Raw genomic sequence first — 19,035 nt, 5'->3', positions numbered from 1 at the left:
CATTCAAAACAAAACAAATGACACAGATTTCTTGTCATGCAAAGAAATTGTTGCTTTACATAGCACATAGAGGCCCGAGATTGTTTTCGGGCAAAGACAATGCGAGTTCCTGGATTCAACACTTGTCTTGCTTTATTTTATTGTGTATCCGCGATTTCAGGATTAAACTTCCATTTTCCTTTGCATATGTCTTGTCTAAACATCTCTGCTGAACTTTGCATTAGAGAATGCTGGGGTATTACCCTACCGTAAACGCCGTTGAAAAAAACAAATCAAAACTATAGTCCGCTCACTTGGTCTCAGCCTCATTTCATCCGTCGCGACTCACACTCTCTTCTTCGCACCCCGTCCTCTTTTGCCCTTGCGGCCTCGTCGCTTGGGCGCCTAGCCCAGAGTCGTAGCGGCGCCGTCTGGAGCTCCCGGCGCAGCAGCAGCAGCAGCAGCAGCAGCAGCAGCAGCAGCAGCAGCAGTAGTGCCGCTGCCCGGGTCCGCCGCCGCCGGTGGTGCTGCCGGCGTCGTGTTGGACGTGGAATTCAGTGCGACGGCCACGCGGGTGCCGCCCGTGGCCTCGACGACTTGGACGACGTCATCGCGCAGCTCAGGCATGGCGGTGGCCACGTTGCGGGCGAGGACATCGCGAAAGGCGCCAAAGGCGCGCATCTTGCCCGACATGAGCTGGTTGCCGCGGCGAACGAGCTCGACAAACTCGCGCGTGTAAATGTCGGGGTTGCGCCCGTTCTCGACGTACTCGATGAGCTCGGGCGGCACCGAGGGCAGCGCGTCGGGCGCCGAGGCGCTCGTGTGCAGCGTCTGGAGGGAGCGGGAGAGGGTCGTCCTGTGCACGAGGGTTGTTTTCCCTCCGTTAGCTGCGGTCGAAGTTGTGAATGGCAGGGATGACCAAGAGTAAGGAAGAGGTGGTTACATTTCGTTGGACAGGACGTCTTTGCTAGGGCGACCCATGGAGTCGTATGTAGAAACCTGCACCATGATCTGGTACAGGTCCTGGATAATGTCCTTGAGCTGCTCTGCGGGGGCGAGATTAGCGGTCGGGTGGTTTGTAGGGATCGAAAGACGCTTCGACGTACGCTCAATGGCATCGTGATTGACTCTGGTATCTATCGGCGCCATAGCTGACGGTCGTGTCGGCGGTTGGTGATGGTGTGAGGTTGAAGGTAGGGTGGGTAGAGCGCGATGTCGCAGGCCAGCGACGATGCAACAGTGGAGCGGCGTGGAGCGGCGCCTCAGCAGCACAAGAGACGTCACCAAAACGGCGCAAGGTTATACTGCGAACCTTTCCTTGATTTACTTTTTTCTGGTATGATCATGTTCTACTTCTGACTTTAAATGATTATATGTACTTTGTTGCCCCCAGCCTACTACAGGACTGAATAAGTATACGAGCGTCCTCGCTACTTAGTATATACATTCTTCTTTAATCGATGGTATCATCGCGCAAGCTGAACAGCTGCTTAAACACCTCCTCAGCGTCCGCACGGATACCATTATGGTACAGCGCGTTTGTAGCAAAAACTTTGGAGCCTTTGACGAGGTGGGCCGTGGCAGTGGCAAAGCCATAGTCGACAAACATGTCGTCGACGTAAGAAACGGCATACAGAGGTACCTCGTTCCTGCGCAGCTGCTCCTGGTCGTACAGAGCCGGCCAGTCGCTCGCGGTCGCCAGCTTTTCAGCGGCTTCGCGGAGGCCAAACAGCTCGGGGTACGTCTCAAAGTGGTCGCGGAAGATCATCTCGCCAGAGAAGAAGAGGGGCTCAGTGCTCTGGGAAACCTTGGCGCCGCGGCGAAGCCATGAGAAGTTCTCAAGCGTCTCGCCAGTACGTTGAGCGGACCAGTTGGACACGGAGCCAGGGCCATCACAGTATATGGCCTCGTGGAGAATGGCATAGATGATGTTGTTGTCAAAGGCACTCCAGGTTTCAATGGTAGATAACGAGGAGCGCGAGAAGAAACCAAAGCTTTCCAGGGAAGCATCCAACGCCAAAATCGCATTGTGCACAGTATCGAAGCCGTCGTGTACACCAAAGGAGATGCCAATGGTCATGAGGCGAGGCACAGTCAATGTGCCCCCGCCAGGAAGCGCAACGCCGCCTTGGCTCTCAATGTAGGCCACAAGTTTCCTGACGCGTTCCACATCCTCGGGGAATTTCTCATAGTAGGCCTTGTTACGCGAAGCTGTATGGGCAAAGGTTGTTTCGTAAACTTCGTCGGCAGAGCGGCCAATGGGGGCCAGGCCGCCGGTGAGGTAAGCCTCTCGCAGACCTTCCGGGTGCATGGAGAGGTACGACAGACTGACGAAACCACCATATGATTGACCAATGATGGACCACTTGGCCTTTTCCCCGGAAAGGCCCTCGTGTAAGCACTGACGGACAGCTTCCAGATCGCGCACCGTGTTGTCCTGGCGCATCAGGCCGAGGTAGCTGGCCTGGCCGTCGGCGTCAGCCGACACCCTTTGCAGCATGGAGAGCGAGACGGGCGTGCTCAGACCAGTACCACGGTGGTCGAGGTAGAGCACCTGGTATCCGCGTTTAAGGAGGTGCTCCGTCATAGGCGCCGATTTAGGCGGGGAGCAGCCGAAGCCGGGGCCGCCCTGGAGATAGACAACGTACGGCTTGGGGGTCGGTGGCTGGTCCGGAGCGGCGAGGGGCGTCTCGCGGCGAGTTGCGAGGCGGCCAAAGAGCCTGATGGTCCCGCTGGCGATTGGGTCGGCATAGTCGAGAGGCACCTCGAACCACAGCTCGGTCTGGGTCAGCTTGCCGGGCACATTAAAGGTCCGGCTGCTTAGCAGTTTGGCCGGCGGGATGGGCAGCTTGACGGGGACGGCGGCGGCAGCCATGGCGGCAGAGGGCTGTTGCAAATCGACTGGCTGTAGAAGATTCCCGGATCGATATCGATGCCGTCGCAGTGGTGCGCGGGGTATGAGATGGAGGAGGACGGCGCCTACAATCGCGGGATGGTGGGGGTTTTGGGGGGAGCAACAGAGCTGGTGGTTAGGCGATAGTGCTTGCGTTAGTGTCGAGAACCCGGCGAAAGGTGTCAGCTTTGCATGATGGAAGCAAAAGATCTTACTTGTGGTGTCAATCTTTGGGCCGATGCCACCCGCCTTTACGTATTGGCACGGGAATGATAGCCGGGCATTACGTATTGGCAATTGTTTGGCGGATGCCCCTGAACAATGATGGTAGGGTGGTTAAATGTAAGCTGCGACATGGTAACCCCAAAGTGGCTGGCAGCACGTCACTACAAATCTATGCAAGGATTCAACGGACTCAAAGATTTGGAAAATGATATTTACTTCTTTTTATACGGAAGTCGCATAATGTCATCTGAATGCAGATCCTTGCTTGCATGCTACCAGCCGATATGGCTACAAAGTGTGTGTGTGAATAATGGAAATAGCAAGCCACCTTGATCTCAAAATACTACTAAATGTATAGTCATAATTTTATTTATTCTTTTCTACCTGCATTTGTTGCATAAATCTTCCATTCGCTACACTGTTTACTCGGTTGTTGACAAACTGATGGCAGCTCGGAGCGCTCTGACTACCGCTTTCAACTCAATTATGAGTGAGTTTGAGTTTACTGTACGAAGTACATCAAGTCTTCTATTATCAGTGAAACCTCATGAGACATGATCCAATCATGATTGCTGCATCGTCCGATCATGCATACTCTCACAGTCCTTTCAGGTGAGGCTCAACTCAAGTCTCAGTAGGAGAGCGCCCCACTCGCGGCCCTGCAAGGCGCTGACGGCTGGCAGAAATTGGCCCCAGCAATGCGCCAGCTGCATAAATTTTTCTTTGTAACGCAGCTTGGGCTGCATTTTGCATCTGTTTATTTTTCTTCATCTTCTTCCACCCCCTTCTCTAAAAAATTTTCGGGTTTCCAAGTTCTTGCGTCTTGGAATATCCCAATTATGAATCTCAACTTTACATACCCTCATTCATGAGTGGTTGTCGCGGAGCTATCCCGATCTCCGACGGCAGGGTCTGCTGACGAATCAGGTTGATGCCGCCACACTTCAGTCGCCCAACCTGCATTCGCCTGCCAACTAGCCTGACCTGACATCACCACCCATCACCATCGGCAACCTCACGATATCCTTACTGACCGTGCATCTCTCTCTTCGCTCTCCGCGTCTTGAGCTGCGGCTGTCGACATGCAACCGCAGCCTATGGCCTACGTTGAGCTCTCCCAGACCCTCGCGGAGTCGTTCAACGCGCTCGCCGACGAGGTTCAGACTCTAGCCGACCGCAAGACGGTCTTGGAACACAAGCTGCGCTTTGCCCACGAACAGGTGTGTTTTTATACTTTCCTTACGGGCGTCTAGTCTGTATCACCAACCCCTTTTACCGGCACTGCACGAACTGAAGCAGCAACTGCTTCTTTCACCGACACAGGGCAAGCGCCCGTGGACAAAATGATGAGTTATCTTTAGCTCTAGATCATGAGTACAAGCCTTGAATCAGCCTGTGCGAAAGACTGACATATATTTAACGTCTGATTATCCACAAATCACTTTTTGTTTGCCTGCTGTCACGTCATGTTTCTGCTCTCACTAATTCACGGCGCAGTTTCAGTACCTCGCCGACAAATACGCTCCTGCCGCGCCAGAGATAGCCGATACGCTGTCCAAGCTACAACTTCCTCCATATACTTCCGTGGATAACACGTCACCCGTTCCACTCCCCCAGCGAACAACGCAATCCTCACAACATCATCTCGCTCTCGTCATTCGTGACGGACGCCGTGCTGCTAGTCGACTTGCTGCGTCGCTTGGAGACGCGAGTAAAACTACTGTTTCTAGCAAAGCTACATTCTCGCACGACTCAAACGAGGACGTCTCATCGATGTCGACGGCGCTAGAACAAGACTTCACGGTGCAAGGCAAAAGGAGTGCTTTGCAGTGTCCTTTTCAGAAGCCTGCTGAGGATGTGAATGGTAGTCAGTCAGCCCAGCATATCGACAACAGTCATTACGACCCCTCAGACCCGATTTGTGCTGCTTTAGCTGAAGGGACCGAATCTTCCCACGCTACGGGCAACGGGACATCGGCCCCCAGCAAATGCCCCATTCGTTTTCTCGACAAGCACAGTCCCGAAGAGGTGGCTCGATATGTGGAAATGCACAAGCATGAGCTGCCCCGCAGCCACGAGGTGTGCCTGAGACGGTACGGCCGAAATGAGCAAGAAGTCCGCAAACTTGATTCCAAGTATGGTAATATCGCCAGCATGATTGAGGATCTCGGACAGCTGCATCAGTCCATGCTTCCTGGGGATGGCGACCACCCCCAGGGTGCCAGTGACGCAGACGAAACCTCGAATCGCCGAGTTGAGAGCTGGGCAAATGGTGTAGATGCTTCAACGCACCCAGATGACGATGACGCAGTACCTGACGATGACCAAGACCGCCAGAGCCACTTCGACAGGCCACTAAAGGAAGTCAGAGTTGGCGAATCCCCAAGCAGGCCATGGGGCATATCGGTTCCCATATACGAGTCGGACGACCGCGATCTCAATCTTTTATCGCCGCCTGCTGCACCGTTGAAGATGCCAACACCGCACCATCCTCCGGCGATACCCGAGGGCGGGCCAAAGAAGTGTCCGTTTGATCACACCAAGTTTGCTTCATTTGCCGGAGGTCGTGGTGAAGAAACTCCGAAGCCTCCGCAAAAGGGTGGACCTGCTCTGCAGGGACTTCCGCCGTTCACGCCATTCCGCGACGAGACTGCCCGTCAGTCGCCTGCGCATGGCGCCCAACCACCTCAGCCAGTATTTGTGGCACCAGACGCCGTCAGAGGCAAGTCTGATCAGCCACAAATGGTCTTTACAGGGCCAGTCTTTATTGGATATCCAATGGACCAAGCTCTGCAGTTCATGAATCAATTTCAGCGTCGTTCTTGATTGTGTTTCTTTCTGCCATGGTTTACTCGGCACTTGCTTATTTTTTTTTTTCTCTTCTTGTTTCTTATTTCATAAGCGTCGGCGTTTGGGTATTGATGATTAACATGATATATCTACTGGTGTACTGTTTCTACCAACTGGCTCTGGCTCTATAATTACAGCATCGAATTGACCCTAAATATAAGATACTCTGACTGTGCGGTGTAGTAGAAAGATTATGTTGGACTAAGTCGGAAATTAATTGATGTGTTTTCTAAACAATGAAGGATTTCCCATGGCACATATTCAACAAACGCCAAACCCACGATTACGTCTATACAATTGCATACATTCTAAGGTTCCTGATTTGCTTCGGCCTTTTCTATTTGATCTGTTCGTTTCTGAGCCTCTCAAGAATTGTCAATACTAGTGCAGTTTGAGACCCTTGGTCGCGGACCTATTGCCGTCGCTGCCGCTGCCGCTCTCCTCGTCCGAGTAGTTGCCGCCCTGAGCCTCCCACATGGACAGGTCGTCGTCGGACATGATGGCGGCGGCGTCTTCGGGATCGAGGAGGGTGGTCTCGGAGTCAACATAGCCAGCACGGCCCTGCTCAGCGTCGTCATCGTCGCCGTCGGCGGCCTGTTCGCGCGCAATGTCGGCAGCGCGCTCCATGGTGCGGCGGTAGATGACGAATCCGACGGCGAGGCCGACGAAGCCGCTGAGGCCCATGGCGGTCCAGTTGATGATTTTGTCGCGAGTGGACATTTCGGCGCCCTTTTCAAAAAGTACGGCGAGGCGACTGCCGATGAAGACGTGGACAAGGAGCTTGACACTGTAGGATGTTGGCGCAAGGTTAGCATGGAGAGCTCGCGCGAGCGTTTGCGAGGTATAAAGAAAGATCTTGTGGGTAAGTGGGAAAGGGGGTTCTTTACCTTGACAGGCCCGTGGAAACGGTAAATGCCAGCGGTGTGATGCTGGGGATGGTGGCGAGGAAGCCGTTGCTCAGGCTAAAGGGCAGCGGGCAGAAGCGGATGGCGGTGAGGTAGAGGAGGCCCTCTTTGCGCATGACCTGCGCGAGGGCGACGAAGCGCGGGTCCCTGCCGACGACGCGCTCGACGAAGCCGCCGAGCACGGTGCGGCTGGCGACAAAGGCGCAGAGGCTGCCGAGGGTGCAGGCGGCGGCGGCGACGGGCCAGCCCCAGGGGAAGCCCCAGACGAAGCCGGCGACGGTGGTGGCGGTCGCGTAGCCGATGAGGGGCGGGAACGAGGTGGCAAAGACCATGGCAAAGTTGATGAGCCAGCCGCCCGGCAGCCGCCGCCACTTGTCGGCGACGGGGCCGAGCCAGTCGAAGAAGGCGTGCGTGTAGAGCAGCGCCAGCAGGGCGAGCACGCCGAGCACGAGTCCCGCGGCGCCGAGGAGGAGCTGCGGGAGGAGGGGAAGCCGCAGGTACCAGGCGAGGAGGCCGAGACCCCAGTCGAGAGCCTGTCGCAGGAGGAGTTGGGCTTGTGCGAGGTAGGACGAGGACGAGGACGAGGGCAAGCCGGTGCTGCTACTGCCGCCGCGGCGGCGGTTGTGGACCCGGGAGAGGCGTTGCGAGGAATCGATGCGGAACCAGCGCGGCGCGGCATCGGCCGGGGAGGGTGACGGCGACGGCGAGGGCGAGGGCGAGGGCGAGGGCGAGGAGGCGATAGATGAGGGACGCAGATGCGCCAAAGGACTGTTCGCCATGGTGTAAAAGCTATCGAATATGTTGTGTCGAGGGGTGGTTGTTGGGGGTCTCTAATTGCGACGAGACTTCAAAGGAGCCCGGCAGCTTGTTGCGGGTAGTTTTTTTTGGCTGACGAGTAGGTATTGTCTCGTGTGGAAACGAAATATGGAAGCGCTTGCTGTTCTACCTCGCCATAACGTAGGATAATCTCTGCTGCTCGAATTCGCTTCGTGTGAGGCCGCGGCGGTGTAGCAGCGTTGCTGTTGCGTAGAAGCCTTCGCTGACGAGGGCTGTCGTCCGGATAACTCGGGCTGCGAGGGGCAGCAAAGTGACACTAGGCAATATACCTAGGCAAAGGGGTCGTCGCAATTTCAGATCTGGCAAAACGATAACTGTTCTTTTTAAAAAAAAAAAATTTGCAAAATAAAAAGGATGAGCCAAGTTGTGTGTGAAGGGGATGGAATTAGTCGTTTGTTTGAGTAATGCGGCATTGTGAGGAAAGGATGAAACGAAATGGCCCGCGTTTTGACTTTCTTCTCTTCCCGAGAGGCCCCCAAGGTCGATGCGTGGCGCGGCGCGGCGCGGCGCAAAAAATAGATGACGTGGACCTGCAGTAGGCTGCGAGGCGAGCCAGTCGCAGCGCTTCGAGTTTCTTATTTATCCGGCCTTGCAGCATAGCTCAGAGGCTTACAATATGGACTAGGTTTTGTTTTCTACTGACTTTAGTTATTTAGACATGGTAAATTTGTTTTTCTGCGCGAGCTGTGCAGCGACAAAGTGCAGCCTGTATTATACTGCTACTGCGCGTGACGGCGTGGTCGAAGCCTGGCTTCCTATTAGCTGGTACTTGTCTGGTATGGCTGCACTGAAACGCGTTCGAAAAGGTAAAGTTGAGAGCCGAGTCAAGTAGACTTGAGGTGATAGGGATTAGCTCGAATTAAATGAATTGGCATTCAAAGGCCCGTAAGTCGCGGTTCTGTCGCAGCCAGGCTCGAGTTATTACCACGTCTGCCACACAGTCGTGTTATTCGCCTGGCAGGCCTCCATGTCTGGAAGAGCCTGACAGAGGCCTGCCCGAGTAATGAGACAGTTGATTGATCGATGCAAATACTTCAAGTGCAAGACTACCAACTTCAACTTAACTCATAAGGAACACGAAGGTAAGCGGGATATGAGAAACGGGCATAACTCCCGGTGTCAAGCACTCAGTTGCCCTAGGGTAGATGCGGCGGCTACAGTGGCTACCTAAAAGTGACGCGAAAAAAAAAGGCATACTACCCTAGAGAGATAAAAATAACTTTAAAGAGCTATAACTAATTAAAGATAAGTATTATATAAAAATTATTTAAAGAATCTAAATCTATAGTCTTTAAATATTTATATTATATAAATAAGATATAATAAATAATTAAGTATAAAAGGAAAAATAAAGTTATAAAACTAGTAATATTTTTTAAAAATAAGCTACTCTATTACTTTAAAGATATCTATTTAGATATATAATAAGTTTTAAATTATAAATTAAATCTTTTTAAGTAATTAAAAAGTAAAATTTTTTATTTCTTATTTTTAAAAATATATAATATTTTTCTTTAACTAATAATCCTCGTTTATAAAAATAGGTCTTTTTTAATTTTATAAAGATTTTAAATATAATTATAATTAATTAATTAAAATTATTATATAACTAAAATAAGTTATATTATATTATTAAGATAGTTAAGTTATTTATTATATCTGAAAAAAATTGTTAGTTATATGAGTTAATAATAATATCTAATATTAGAAAGTAGGTTAATTTTAAACTTTTAGCGTCACTTTTGGGAGGACACTGTAGTGACTCGGATGATTAAGAGCATGGCTGGGTTGGGGCGGGAAGAAGCTGCGTACGAGACAAATACAAGGACAAGCACAAGGTGCTGTCAAAGAAAAGCAGACGATAAGATGAATGAACCTGCTGGATTTCGTTGATGGTCTCGACATCTACTCGTGCTGAGCATAACAGTTAGCTCAATCTGGGCAAAGCATGCCTGCTGTTCTCCACGTATTAGATCGTGGACAGAAGACGGATATTGAGCAATCCCAAAACGACTTTGCCAACCCTTCCAACGATCAAATTTACAAAAATTGTCAAAATACAAATTGCCAAGAATTCATGAGAAGGATGGTCGAACCTTTCTTGTCAGGTTTGCACGCACGAGCGTCATCATTCGCAGCATAGTAGTTTTGAGTGATGCTGTACTGCAGGACAGCCACGGTGTGAACTGTATCTGCCTCTCGACTAATACAACTTATTCACGACAGAAAACCTTGTCTTGTTTACAAGTACCAGTAGAGCAGACAAAGTGTCTGGGACGGCACGAGATTGAAGGAGACCTGCGACCCCGGAGGCGCCGCCACAAACATTTCACGATTGGACATTGGATCTACAGGATAATCTCACCACTAATCCAGAAGCGGCTTCGATCAGTAATGAGAAAAGAAACATGAACAGATTTGCGGGGGGGTATGCCGCAGCAGGTGCGGGTTAATGTTTTAGCCCTTGTTCTGGTGTCTGACAACCGATCAACGCACTTCCATTGGTACGTACCCTGGTAGAGTATTGAGATTCGTCTTGCCGCGCGGGGAGAGATTGGTAATGAAAGCGAGAGAGAGTAAAGTGACAAAGACATGCCAAGGCTCGGGGAGCACGTAGGCGAGGCCAGCGTGCTAAATACATGGCGCGTAACTCTAAAAAGAGCAGTAGTTGGATGGCTTGGTTCTGTACACTGGCGTCGACGCGTTTGGCTGAAATAGTTGCGCATGTTTGGGTCCGCGGAATGGCAACGGCAAGTTGACGATGGACTGATCAATATTACAACAATCAGGCAAAAGAAGCGAACATGCAAAACACAATGTCTGTCGGCGAAGTCCTTGGTCTCGACATCCTTATTAATTTAGGGGTTTGGTGGTGCATGAATGGTTGGCAGGGCTTATAAATAGGCGGTCCACTTGTAGAAGGCTTCCTCGGCTGGCTTGGCCGTGCCTTTCTATTAGCGTTTTATTACTCGAGTCCTTTGACAACTTTCCCCCAGCCGGTGACGTAGTGAAGCGGGTCCTTTTTGGGGGTCCAAACCCCACAGCTTGGTAAGGCATGATAGCAAGGCGTGCGAGGGACGAAGAACATGAAATGAGGTGGTGCAAGTTGGAGAAGAATATCATTGATGGACAAGAATCAAATAACAAAGTATCCACGGATGTGAGAGAGATACCGATGGTGCCGGTCTGGCTTTGAGTCACGGGTTCCCCAGTCTGCCCCCCTCATTCTACGGTTGGACCAAGGTGCGCCCGTTTTACAACACAGTAATCACACTGGGGAGTGCTGTCTTTGACCTAAACAACTGATAGATGCGAACCAGTCTGGGCTCGTACCACTATGCACGTATGTGTGTCCATTTACTATTTCACTCACTACTGATACAGAGGCGCTGTGCCATTTCGAGGCCCGGGCTCCCGACGGCTCTCAAGAAAACGGCTCATGTTGGCTGCTTTTCTGTTGCTATTTCTTTCCGCCGAGTCGACTTGACCAGTGTGAATTGTAATGAGCACTGTGTCGGCGTCAACTAATCCTGGCTCGTTGGCAACAATTAATGAGATGTGAGACGTCAATCGGTAGGGGAAGGAAAACGGCTTCGGTTGTTTCATGATGAGACCCTGGGAAATCTGTGATTTCTTTGCTTTGACCACAAGATAGATGCTTTGTCTCTGACATGGTAGTAGAAAAATCCCATGTCAACGATATGCCCCAGACTCGTAGCATCAGTAATAGCGGGCGCTGCTGGTTGCGCTTGTTGGCGGCGCGCCAGCGCCCCTTTTCAACGGCCCCCCCTCAGTGGGCGTTTGTGCAGAATGGGCTGGTTTTTTCTCTTGGTTCGCCGGGGCGCCCGCCATCATTTTTGAATCAAAACTCAAAATGCGAGAAAGACGAGTAATGTACGTATTATCCAGCGCTAAGGTGATAGTTAGTATAATTCCTATTTTATAGGCAGCGACTCATTAGCCGACTGGTGCGTGAAAATAAACAAAGCACAATCGCCAAACCTGATGACCCCCATCTGGTGTGTGCCTGGGCCTCATCCCGAAATCTCGTATCAACGCCTCACTGGCACGGTGCGAAGAAAATGAAAGAACTGTGCCCCGTCCACGAGCCGCTGTCTGGTTGGCTCATGTGAGGGGCAGGGGGGGTGACCTGAGCCGGCTCTCAGCGTGATCCACCAAAGACCCAGCAGGGACTCAGGGAGCTGGACTTCGGCTTCTTGTTAGCGGCAGTCGATCGATTTTTTGTCTTCGTATTGTGTGGCGGGCTGGGCTGAGCGCAACTACCTACCTAGGGTACTGGGCGGATTGCATGGCACGCGGTGGAAGCAACTTGTTGGAAGCATTCACCGCGTGCGTGGGCAGCGGCCTGGTGTGGTTGTCTTGCATGTTGAGTAGCGCGTGTGGTGCACCATGCTGATGAGTCGCTAGTCATGCGTTCAATCTATTAGAATATAGATGTCGTTATTGAAGGGGTATAGAATATCTGATGGGATGGCCTTGTATGGAGTACCGGTACCTGGGTAGATGTGCTCGCTAACGTGTCTCCCGTCTGCCCGCTTGCTGCACAGCTGCGTCTTTCCGGCCGCAAAGCTCCGCGCTGGTGCACTATAAGGTGCTGCCAAACCAGCACGTGCCCTTCGACTTGAGTAAGCTATCATTTAATCGAGGAAGACTAAATAATAAAAACGAAAGTGAAAAATCGACTCGTTTACCTCCTAAGAAGCTGGAAGCCAACTATCCAGGGACGGCGTCTGTCATCCAGAATTGTCACTACACCACATCCCGCACTGTTCCTCTTTCCACCCCACAACTTGCTCGCACAGTGTCGTCCACCAACATGCGCCTGCCGCCTTGCCTGTTCCTACCTGCCAGTAATGAGTGGGTCTGAGGTATCTCTGAGTAAATCACCACCAAAACTGCCATACATTGCTGCTCGGAATTACCTGGAGGCACTGTAGAATAGCACATAATAGTAGCAGAAATTCCAACATCCACTCCTGCACAGGAAGCCTGTCGACAACGTGGAACCAGGCCTCGCGACCGCTATTACAGCCTTTTTTATTTTTTTTTTCCTTCTCCCCTTTGTCATCTCATCTGTCGCCATTTTATTCAGCAGTCAACGACTGCTCCGGCATCTCTCGGCTCTAGTCGTCGTCGTCTGTCCCTTTTTCTCTTTTGGCCTCGTTTGACACCAGAGAGCCCTTGCGCTGCTTTTCTCGCCGCCACCCACCGTCACCCGCCACCACTGAGCACCTCCTCATTCCCTCCCTCCTCTCCGCCCAACCGCGCGCACTTCCCTTCTTATCGACCCCGACTTACGCCGCTAGTCGCCTCCCGACTCACCCTCCTTTTGCCATTTTCCTCGCCAGTCAAAGGATGCGATCGTCCTAAGAGTGCATTACGCACCTTTGTCAGGGTTTTCTCGTCTCTTTTCCTGCAGCCTCGTCTTCTAGCCTGCGTTGAACTCTGTCGCTCTCGACGTTGATCCTCTACGATTATCCATACCGACGACGCTTGCCTCTTGATTTCATCCCAACCTGCCACCGTTGCAACCACTTTCAAATCACCCTTTCCGACTCTCAGCCCATCAGCAGCTCCCAGTTTTGCTTTCGACTGCGGCTCAGCAGTCTCGCCCGGCGACATGGTTGACGACTCTGTCCTCGCCGCGGCTTCCCAAGTCGTCTCCTCTCTTGCTGCCGACGCCAAGACGGCCTCCTCGCTGACCGTCTCCCTTGGTTCCAAGATCAAACTTCCTGGGGATGATTCACCTGCCAAGAAGTGTTTTGAATTCGAGTTGCAAAAGCTCGCACTGAGAATCGCTCACCTCGAGCGGAGGGCTGCCGCCGCTCCTCCTGCTTCGCTCCCCGAAACTCCAAACGAATGCAACGACCCTGTCTTTGGCGAGGATCCCGCTGTCACCCCCGCTGTCCGCGCTGCCAAGGCAAAGCTTCTTCAGGCTAATCCTGGCCTGGATAGCTCTCGTTTCGGTGGCCACATTACAAAACAGCAGCTCGAGGGCCTTCGTGAGCACGTCGATGGTCAGTCAAAGCTTCTCGACAACCAACGTCATGAGCTGGATGGTGTCAATGCTCAGCTTCTCGAGCAGAAGCACCTTCAGGAGCGTGCTCTCGAGGTCCTTGAGCAGGAACGCGTCGCTACCCTCGAGCGAGAACTGTGGAAGCATCAAAAAGCGAATGAGGCCTTCCAGAAGGCTCTTCGCGAAATCGGTGAAATTATCACAGCCGTTGCCCGCGGTAACCTGACCATGAAGGTCCGCATGAACACTGTCGAAATGGACCCCGAAATCACCACCTTCAAACGCACCATCAACGCCATGATGGATCAGCTGCAAATTTTTGCCTCGGAAGTATCTCGCGTCGCCCGTGAAGTCGGTACCGAGGGTCTACTCGGTGGTCAGGCCCGCATTGGCGGTGTTGACGGAACCTGGAAAGAACTCACTGACAATGTAAACGTCATGGCCCAGAACCTCACTGATCAAGGCAAGTATCATCTATCTTTGTATCTCCACGCCACCCCATCCTAACCCTCACAGTTCGCGAAATTGCCTCCGTCACTACCGCCGTCGCACATGGAGATTTGACCAAAAAGATTGAACGACCTGCTCGTGGAGAAATTCTTCAGCTCCAGCAAACCATCAACACTATGGTGGACCAGCTTAGAACATTCGCATCCGAGGTCACGCGCGTGGCCAGAGACGTCGGCACCGAGGGTATCCTTGGCGGTCAAGCCGATGTTGGAGGAGTTAAGGGCATGTGGAACGACTTAACTGTCAACGTCAATGCAATGGCCAATAACTTGACGACACAAGTACGTGACATTATTAAGGTCACGACGGCTGTCGCCAAGGGTGATCTCACCCAAAAAGTTCAGGCCGATTGCCGAGGAGAAATCTTCGAGCTCAAGTCCACCATCAACTCCATGGTCGACCAGCTTTCCCAGTTTGCCCGCGAAGTTACCAAGATTGCAAGAGAAGTCGGTACTGAAGGTCGACTTGGTGGCCAGGCCACCGTTCATGATGTTGAAGGTACATGGCGCGATCTCACCGAGAACGTCAACGGCATGGCCATGAACCTCACTACCCAAGTGCGAGAAATCGCAAAGGTCACCACCGCCGTCGCCAAGGGCGATCTCACAAAAAAGATTGGTGTGGAGGTTCAGGGAGAAATCTTGGAACTCAAAAATACAATCAACCAGATGGTTGACCGTCTCGGTACCTTTGCCGTCGAAGTCAGTAAAGTCGCCCGCGAAGTCGGTACCGAAGGAACTCTTGGCGGCCAGGCCCAGGTCGCCAACGTCGAGGGCAAATGGAAAGATCTCACTGAAAATGTGAACACCATGGCCTCCAACCTCACAGTACAAGTCAGAAGCATTTCAGCCGTCACACAAGCCATTGCTAATGGCGACATGAGCCGAACCATTGATGTCGAAGCAAACGGAGAAATCAAGGTTCTAAAGGAAACCATCAATAACATGGTTGGTCGACTCTCGAGCTTCTGCTACGAAGTCCAAAGAGTCGCAAAGGACGTCGGTGTCGACGGCAAGATGGGTGCCCAAGCTGACATTGCTGGGCTGAATGGACGATGGAAAGAAATCACAACAGACGTAAACACCATGGCTGCCAACCTGACAACCCAAGTACGTGCCTTCTCCGACATTACAAATCTAGCAACGGACGGAGACTTTACCAAGCTCGTCGACGTCGAGGCCTCTGGCGAAATGGATGAATTGAAGCGCAAAATCAATCAAATGATATCAAATCTACGAGACAGTATCCAGCGAAATACGCAAGCCAGAGAGGCTGCCGAACTGGCCAACAAAACCAAGTCCGAGTTCCTTGCCAACATGTCTCATGAAATTCGAACGCCCATGAATGGAATCATTGGCATGACGCAGCTGACTTTGGATACCGACCTGACACAGTATCAGAGGGAAATGCTGAACATTGTCAATAACCTTGCAAATAGCCTCCTGACGATCATTGATGATATTCTGGACTTGTCCAAGATTGAGGCCCGGAGAATGGTTATTGAAGAGATCCCGTATACGTTACGTGGAACCGTATTCAATGCTCTCAAGACCCTGGCAGTCAAGGCCAACGAAAAATTCCTGGACCTCACCTACAAGGTCGACAGTTCTGTCCCCGATCACGTCGTTGGTGACAGCTTTCGACTCCGACAGATTATTCTCAATCTCGTGGGCAACGCCATCAAGTTTACCGAGCATGGTGAGGTAAGCCTCATTATCAAGAAGAGCACTGTGGCCGAGCAAGTTGGACCTGGCGAGTACGCCATTGAATTTGTCGTTGAAGACACGGGTATCGGCATTGCTAAAGACAAGCTGGATCTCATCTTTGACACATTCCAGCAAGCCGATGGTTCCATGACGCGCAAGTTTGGCGGCACAGGTCTCGGTCTGTCCATCTCAAAGAGATTGGTCAATCTCATGGGCGGTGACCTTTGGGTCAACAGTGAAGCTGGTCGAGGCAGTCAATTCCACTTTACCTGTCGTGTCAAGCTCGCATCGGATGATACTGATAGCCTCTACAAGCAGCTGGAGCCCTATCGCGGTCACCAAGTTCTCTTTGTCGACAGGGCTCAATCCAGCTCCGGCATCGAGATCCGTGCCATGCTAGAGGAGATTGGCATGCACCCTGTTGTCGTCGACTCAGAGAAGAGCTCTGCCTTGACGAGACTCAAGTCCGGCGGCGCCTTGCCGTATGATGCCATCCTCGTCGATTCCATCGAGATGGCGCGAAGACTTCGTGCCGTCGACGACTTCAAGTATCTTCCCATTGTTTTGCTCGCCCCCGTCGTGCATGTCGCCCTCAAGTCATGCCTGGATTTGGGTATATCCTCTTGCATGACTACGCCATGCAAACTCATTGACTTGGGCAACGGCATGATTCCTGCGCTAGAGAACCGAGCAACGCCAACCCTGGCAGACAACACCAAGTCTTTTGAGATTCTACTGGCCGAAGACAATACCGTGAACCAAAGATTGGCCGTCAAGATTCTAGAAAAGTACCATCATGTTGTCACGGTAGCCGGCAATGGCTGGGAGGCGGTCGAGGCCGTCAAGGAGAAGAAGTTTGACGTCATCTTGATGGATGTTCAGATGCCAATCATGGGTGGTTTCGAGGCGACTGGCAAGATTCGGGAATACGAACGCAGCATGGGCTCACATCGCACACCCATCATTGCCTTGACTGCTCATGCAATGATGGGACATCGCGAAAAGTGCATTCAGGCTCAGATGGACGAGTACTTGTCCAAACCGCTCCAGCAAAATCAGCTCATTCAGACCATTCTCAAGTGTGCAACCCTTGGAGGACCGCTTTTGGAGAAGAATCGTGAGCGCGAACTACTTGTCATGCAGGCAGACGCAAACTCGTCGCTACACAAGGAGGATAGCGGATTGCTGCGTCCGGCCATGGAGAGTCGCTCGTTTACCTCGCGAGAGCCCATGAGATCCAGGGAAGCGGCTGCGGCCAATGGCTACGATGCGAGCTCGTCAAGGCAAGACGCAATCTCGAGAACGCGGCAAGAAATGGCTGATACCCGGAGACTCTCCAACTAGAGCAGCGGAGAGTGTGCCAAAGATGTTTGACATGATGCGTTGAATCGGATTACGACCAAGGGAGTTTTTTCATGTTAGTTTTTTTTTTATTCATTTTGGCTTGATAGGCAGCATGGCAAAGCGGATATTCTCTTATCATTGCAATGACGTTTCTCAAATGCCGTTTGATGCAGAGCTCGCCCAAGTTTTTCAACTCGACAGCCGCGCCGAGCGATAATGTGCATGGGAGGGTAACTGACACTTTGCAAGGACTTTGAGCAGACGCGACTTTATCTATTGTACTTTATAGCTGATTATTCCGGTGTTTGTGGAAATTGGTCATTATGGCGGCTACGATACTCGTTTCTTCTGAGTCGGGTAGTGTCAAGAGAGGAGAAGAAACAAGAAAAAAAAGAAATGAAACGAGGGGCCACCTGCAAGGAAAGGAAATGCAGCTGGCAAGGAAGGCGTGAGAGGAAGCTGCGCTGGTGCTGGAGGAATGTGTTGGCATTTGGCATTTCATCTTTCCCCTTCTGGTTTCCTTTTCCTCATCTGTTACTCTGCAGTTTTTAGTGCGTTGGTTTTTAGGTGCGAGAGTGCACTTGTCTTTTCCCTGCGTCTCGTCACGGGAGGTTTTTGTAAGCCGTCTTTGTTTCTCTGTTTTCTTTTACTACGTTACAAATCCATCGTCTTTTTTTTTTTTGGTTTATATATTCCAAGATTGCTTCTTTCTTCTCCCCCACGTGTCTTCTTTCCCATGTGCGAGTTGTTTCATTTTTTTCCACGGTGGCATAGTTGATAAAAGTAGTATTGCGCTTCCAGGCATTCCAAGGTAGAAGAAGGTGATATTTTCTAATTAGACTGTCAATTTGAAGTCTTTTGTTATTGTCATGTACATGTTTGCTGGCCGTTGTGTGATTGGTAGAGCCCCTTGCGATGGCTCGCATCTAATTATGCTCGTTGGATTATTTTGCTCTGATTTTGGTGTTTGTATGACACTCGACACTCTCTCCATCAGGTGCTGCTACTGCCGCTGTTGCCGCCGCCGCCGCCACCGTTGCTTTTGGAGCTCGTCTTGTCGCCGGCACTTCCCTGGCCCTGACCCTGACCCTGGCTGCCTTGCTGCTCAAAGGCGGCGAGCATGGCGTCGAGCTTGGACTCGAGAGTGGTGAGGTTGGCTTCGAGCTGCGCGGCTGTCTGCTCACCCCTGTGCTTGCTCGTTAGCCCATTCTCATCTCCTCTTTGTCTGCCTCTTGTCCCTTTACCCAGAACCAAGTGGAGAAGGAAGGGAGGGGGGGGGGGGTTCTATTACTTTGTAATTTCACGATATGCCTACATTACGAATTAGCTTCTTTTTTGTGTGTGTGTTTTCTTCTTCTTTCTATCTACAAGCGTAGCTAGAGGCCCTGGGCACGCACCGTTGCTAGATCTTGAGGATTGGAAGGCGGCGCCTCGTCTTTGCTGTCTTGCGATGTCATTTCTGAGGCGGATGCCGTATATTTCTGGCGTAGTGCATGCGAGAGCGCACCGAGTTAGGGAGCTTTGATGAGGATATTTTTCAGATTTCCCATTAGGAAATATGGCAATGCAGTCGGGAATCGGCTGCGGCAATGATGGGAATGGTGATCAACAAGTGGCAACCGGCCTAACAGCTTTCAAGTTCTATGAGGTACATTTTCACGTGACGCTTTCGCAGAGATATGTAGAAGCGTCCAAACACCCATCGATTCAACATCTGTACTCGTTATAGCTCAGGAGTTGCTTTGGCGC

General features: G+C 51.6%; 6 protein-coding genes across 6 annotated transcripts in view; 2 read left to right on the top strand and 4 right to left on the bottom strand.

Annotated features, from left to right (window-relative positions):
- Positions 1-384: 384 nt before the first annotated feature.
- Positions 385-1,128, bottom strand: BBA_01222 (transcription factor subunit Med10; the record flags this gene model as incomplete). The annotated part of the gene is made up of 3 exons (XM_008596319.1): positions 385-835; positions 923-1,025; positions 1,086-1,128. 3 exons carry the CDS (start codon positions 1,126-1,128, stop codon positions 385-387), a joined length of 597 nt encoding a protein of 198 aa, XP_008594541.1.
- Positions 1,129-1,432: 304 nt separating this feature from the next.
- Positions 1,433-2,854, bottom strand: BBA_01221 (proline iminopeptidase; the record flags this gene model as incomplete). Its single annotated transcript, XM_008596318.1, has 1 exon — positions 1,433-2,854. One exon carries the CDS (start codon positions 2,852-2,854, stop codon positions 1,433-1,435), a length of 1,422 nt encoding a protein of 473 aa, XP_008594540.1.
- A 1,325-nt stretch (positions 2,855-4,179) lies between these two features.
- Positions 4,180-5,923, top strand: BBA_01220 (uncharacterized protein; the record flags this gene model as incomplete). Its single annotated transcript, XM_008596317.1, has 2 exons — positions 4,180-4,317; positions 4,595-5,923. 2 exons carry the CDS (start codon positions 4,180-4,182, stop codon positions 5,921-5,923), a joined length of 1,467 nt encoding a protein of 488 aa, XP_008594539.1.
- A 405-nt stretch (positions 5,924-6,328) lies between these two features.
- Positions 6,329-7,631, bottom strand: BBA_01219 (Golgi apparatus membrane protein tvp38; the record flags this gene model as incomplete). Its single annotated transcript, XM_008596316.1, has 2 exons — positions 6,329-6,734; positions 6,835-7,631. 2 exons carry the CDS (start codon positions 7,629-7,631, stop codon positions 6,329-6,331), a joined length of 1,203 nt encoding a protein of 400 aa, XP_008594538.1.
- Positions 7,632-13,330: 5,699 nt separating this feature from the next.
- BBA_01218 (putative histidine kinase NIK1p) lies at positions 13,331-17,286 on the top strand (the record flags this gene model as incomplete). The annotated part of the gene is made up of 2 exons (XM_008596315.1): positions 13,331-14,120; positions 14,243-17,286. 2 exons carry the CDS (start codon positions 13,331-13,333, stop codon positions 17,284-17,286), a joined length of 3,834 nt encoding a protein of 1,277 aa, XP_008594537.1.
- Positions 17,287-18,279: 993 nt separating this feature from the next.
- BBA_01217 (C6 transcription factor) overlaps positions 18,280-19,035 on the bottom strand; it is a gene marked incomplete at both ends in the record, with an annotated part of 2,007 nt that continues 1,251 nt past the window's right edge. Inside the window, 2 exons of the mRNA XM_008596314.1 lie at positions 18,280-18,524; positions 18,684-18,805. Coding sequence (XP_008594536.1) covers positions 18,280-18,524; positions 18,684-18,805 — 367 coding nt within the window. The remainder of the gene's footprint in view (positions 18,525-18,683; positions 18,806-19,035) is intronic.

The sequence above is a fragment of the Beauveria bassiana genome (assembly GCF_000280675.1).
Source record: "Beauveria bassiana ARSEF 2860 unplaced genomic scaffold BBA_S00002, whole genome shotgun sequence".
Classification (NCBI taxonomy): Eukaryota; Fungi; Ascomycota; class Sordariomycetes; order Hypocreales; family Cordycipitaceae; genus Beauveria; species Beauveria bassiana.
This window is presented reverse-complemented; position numbering and strand designations above follow the sequence as displayed.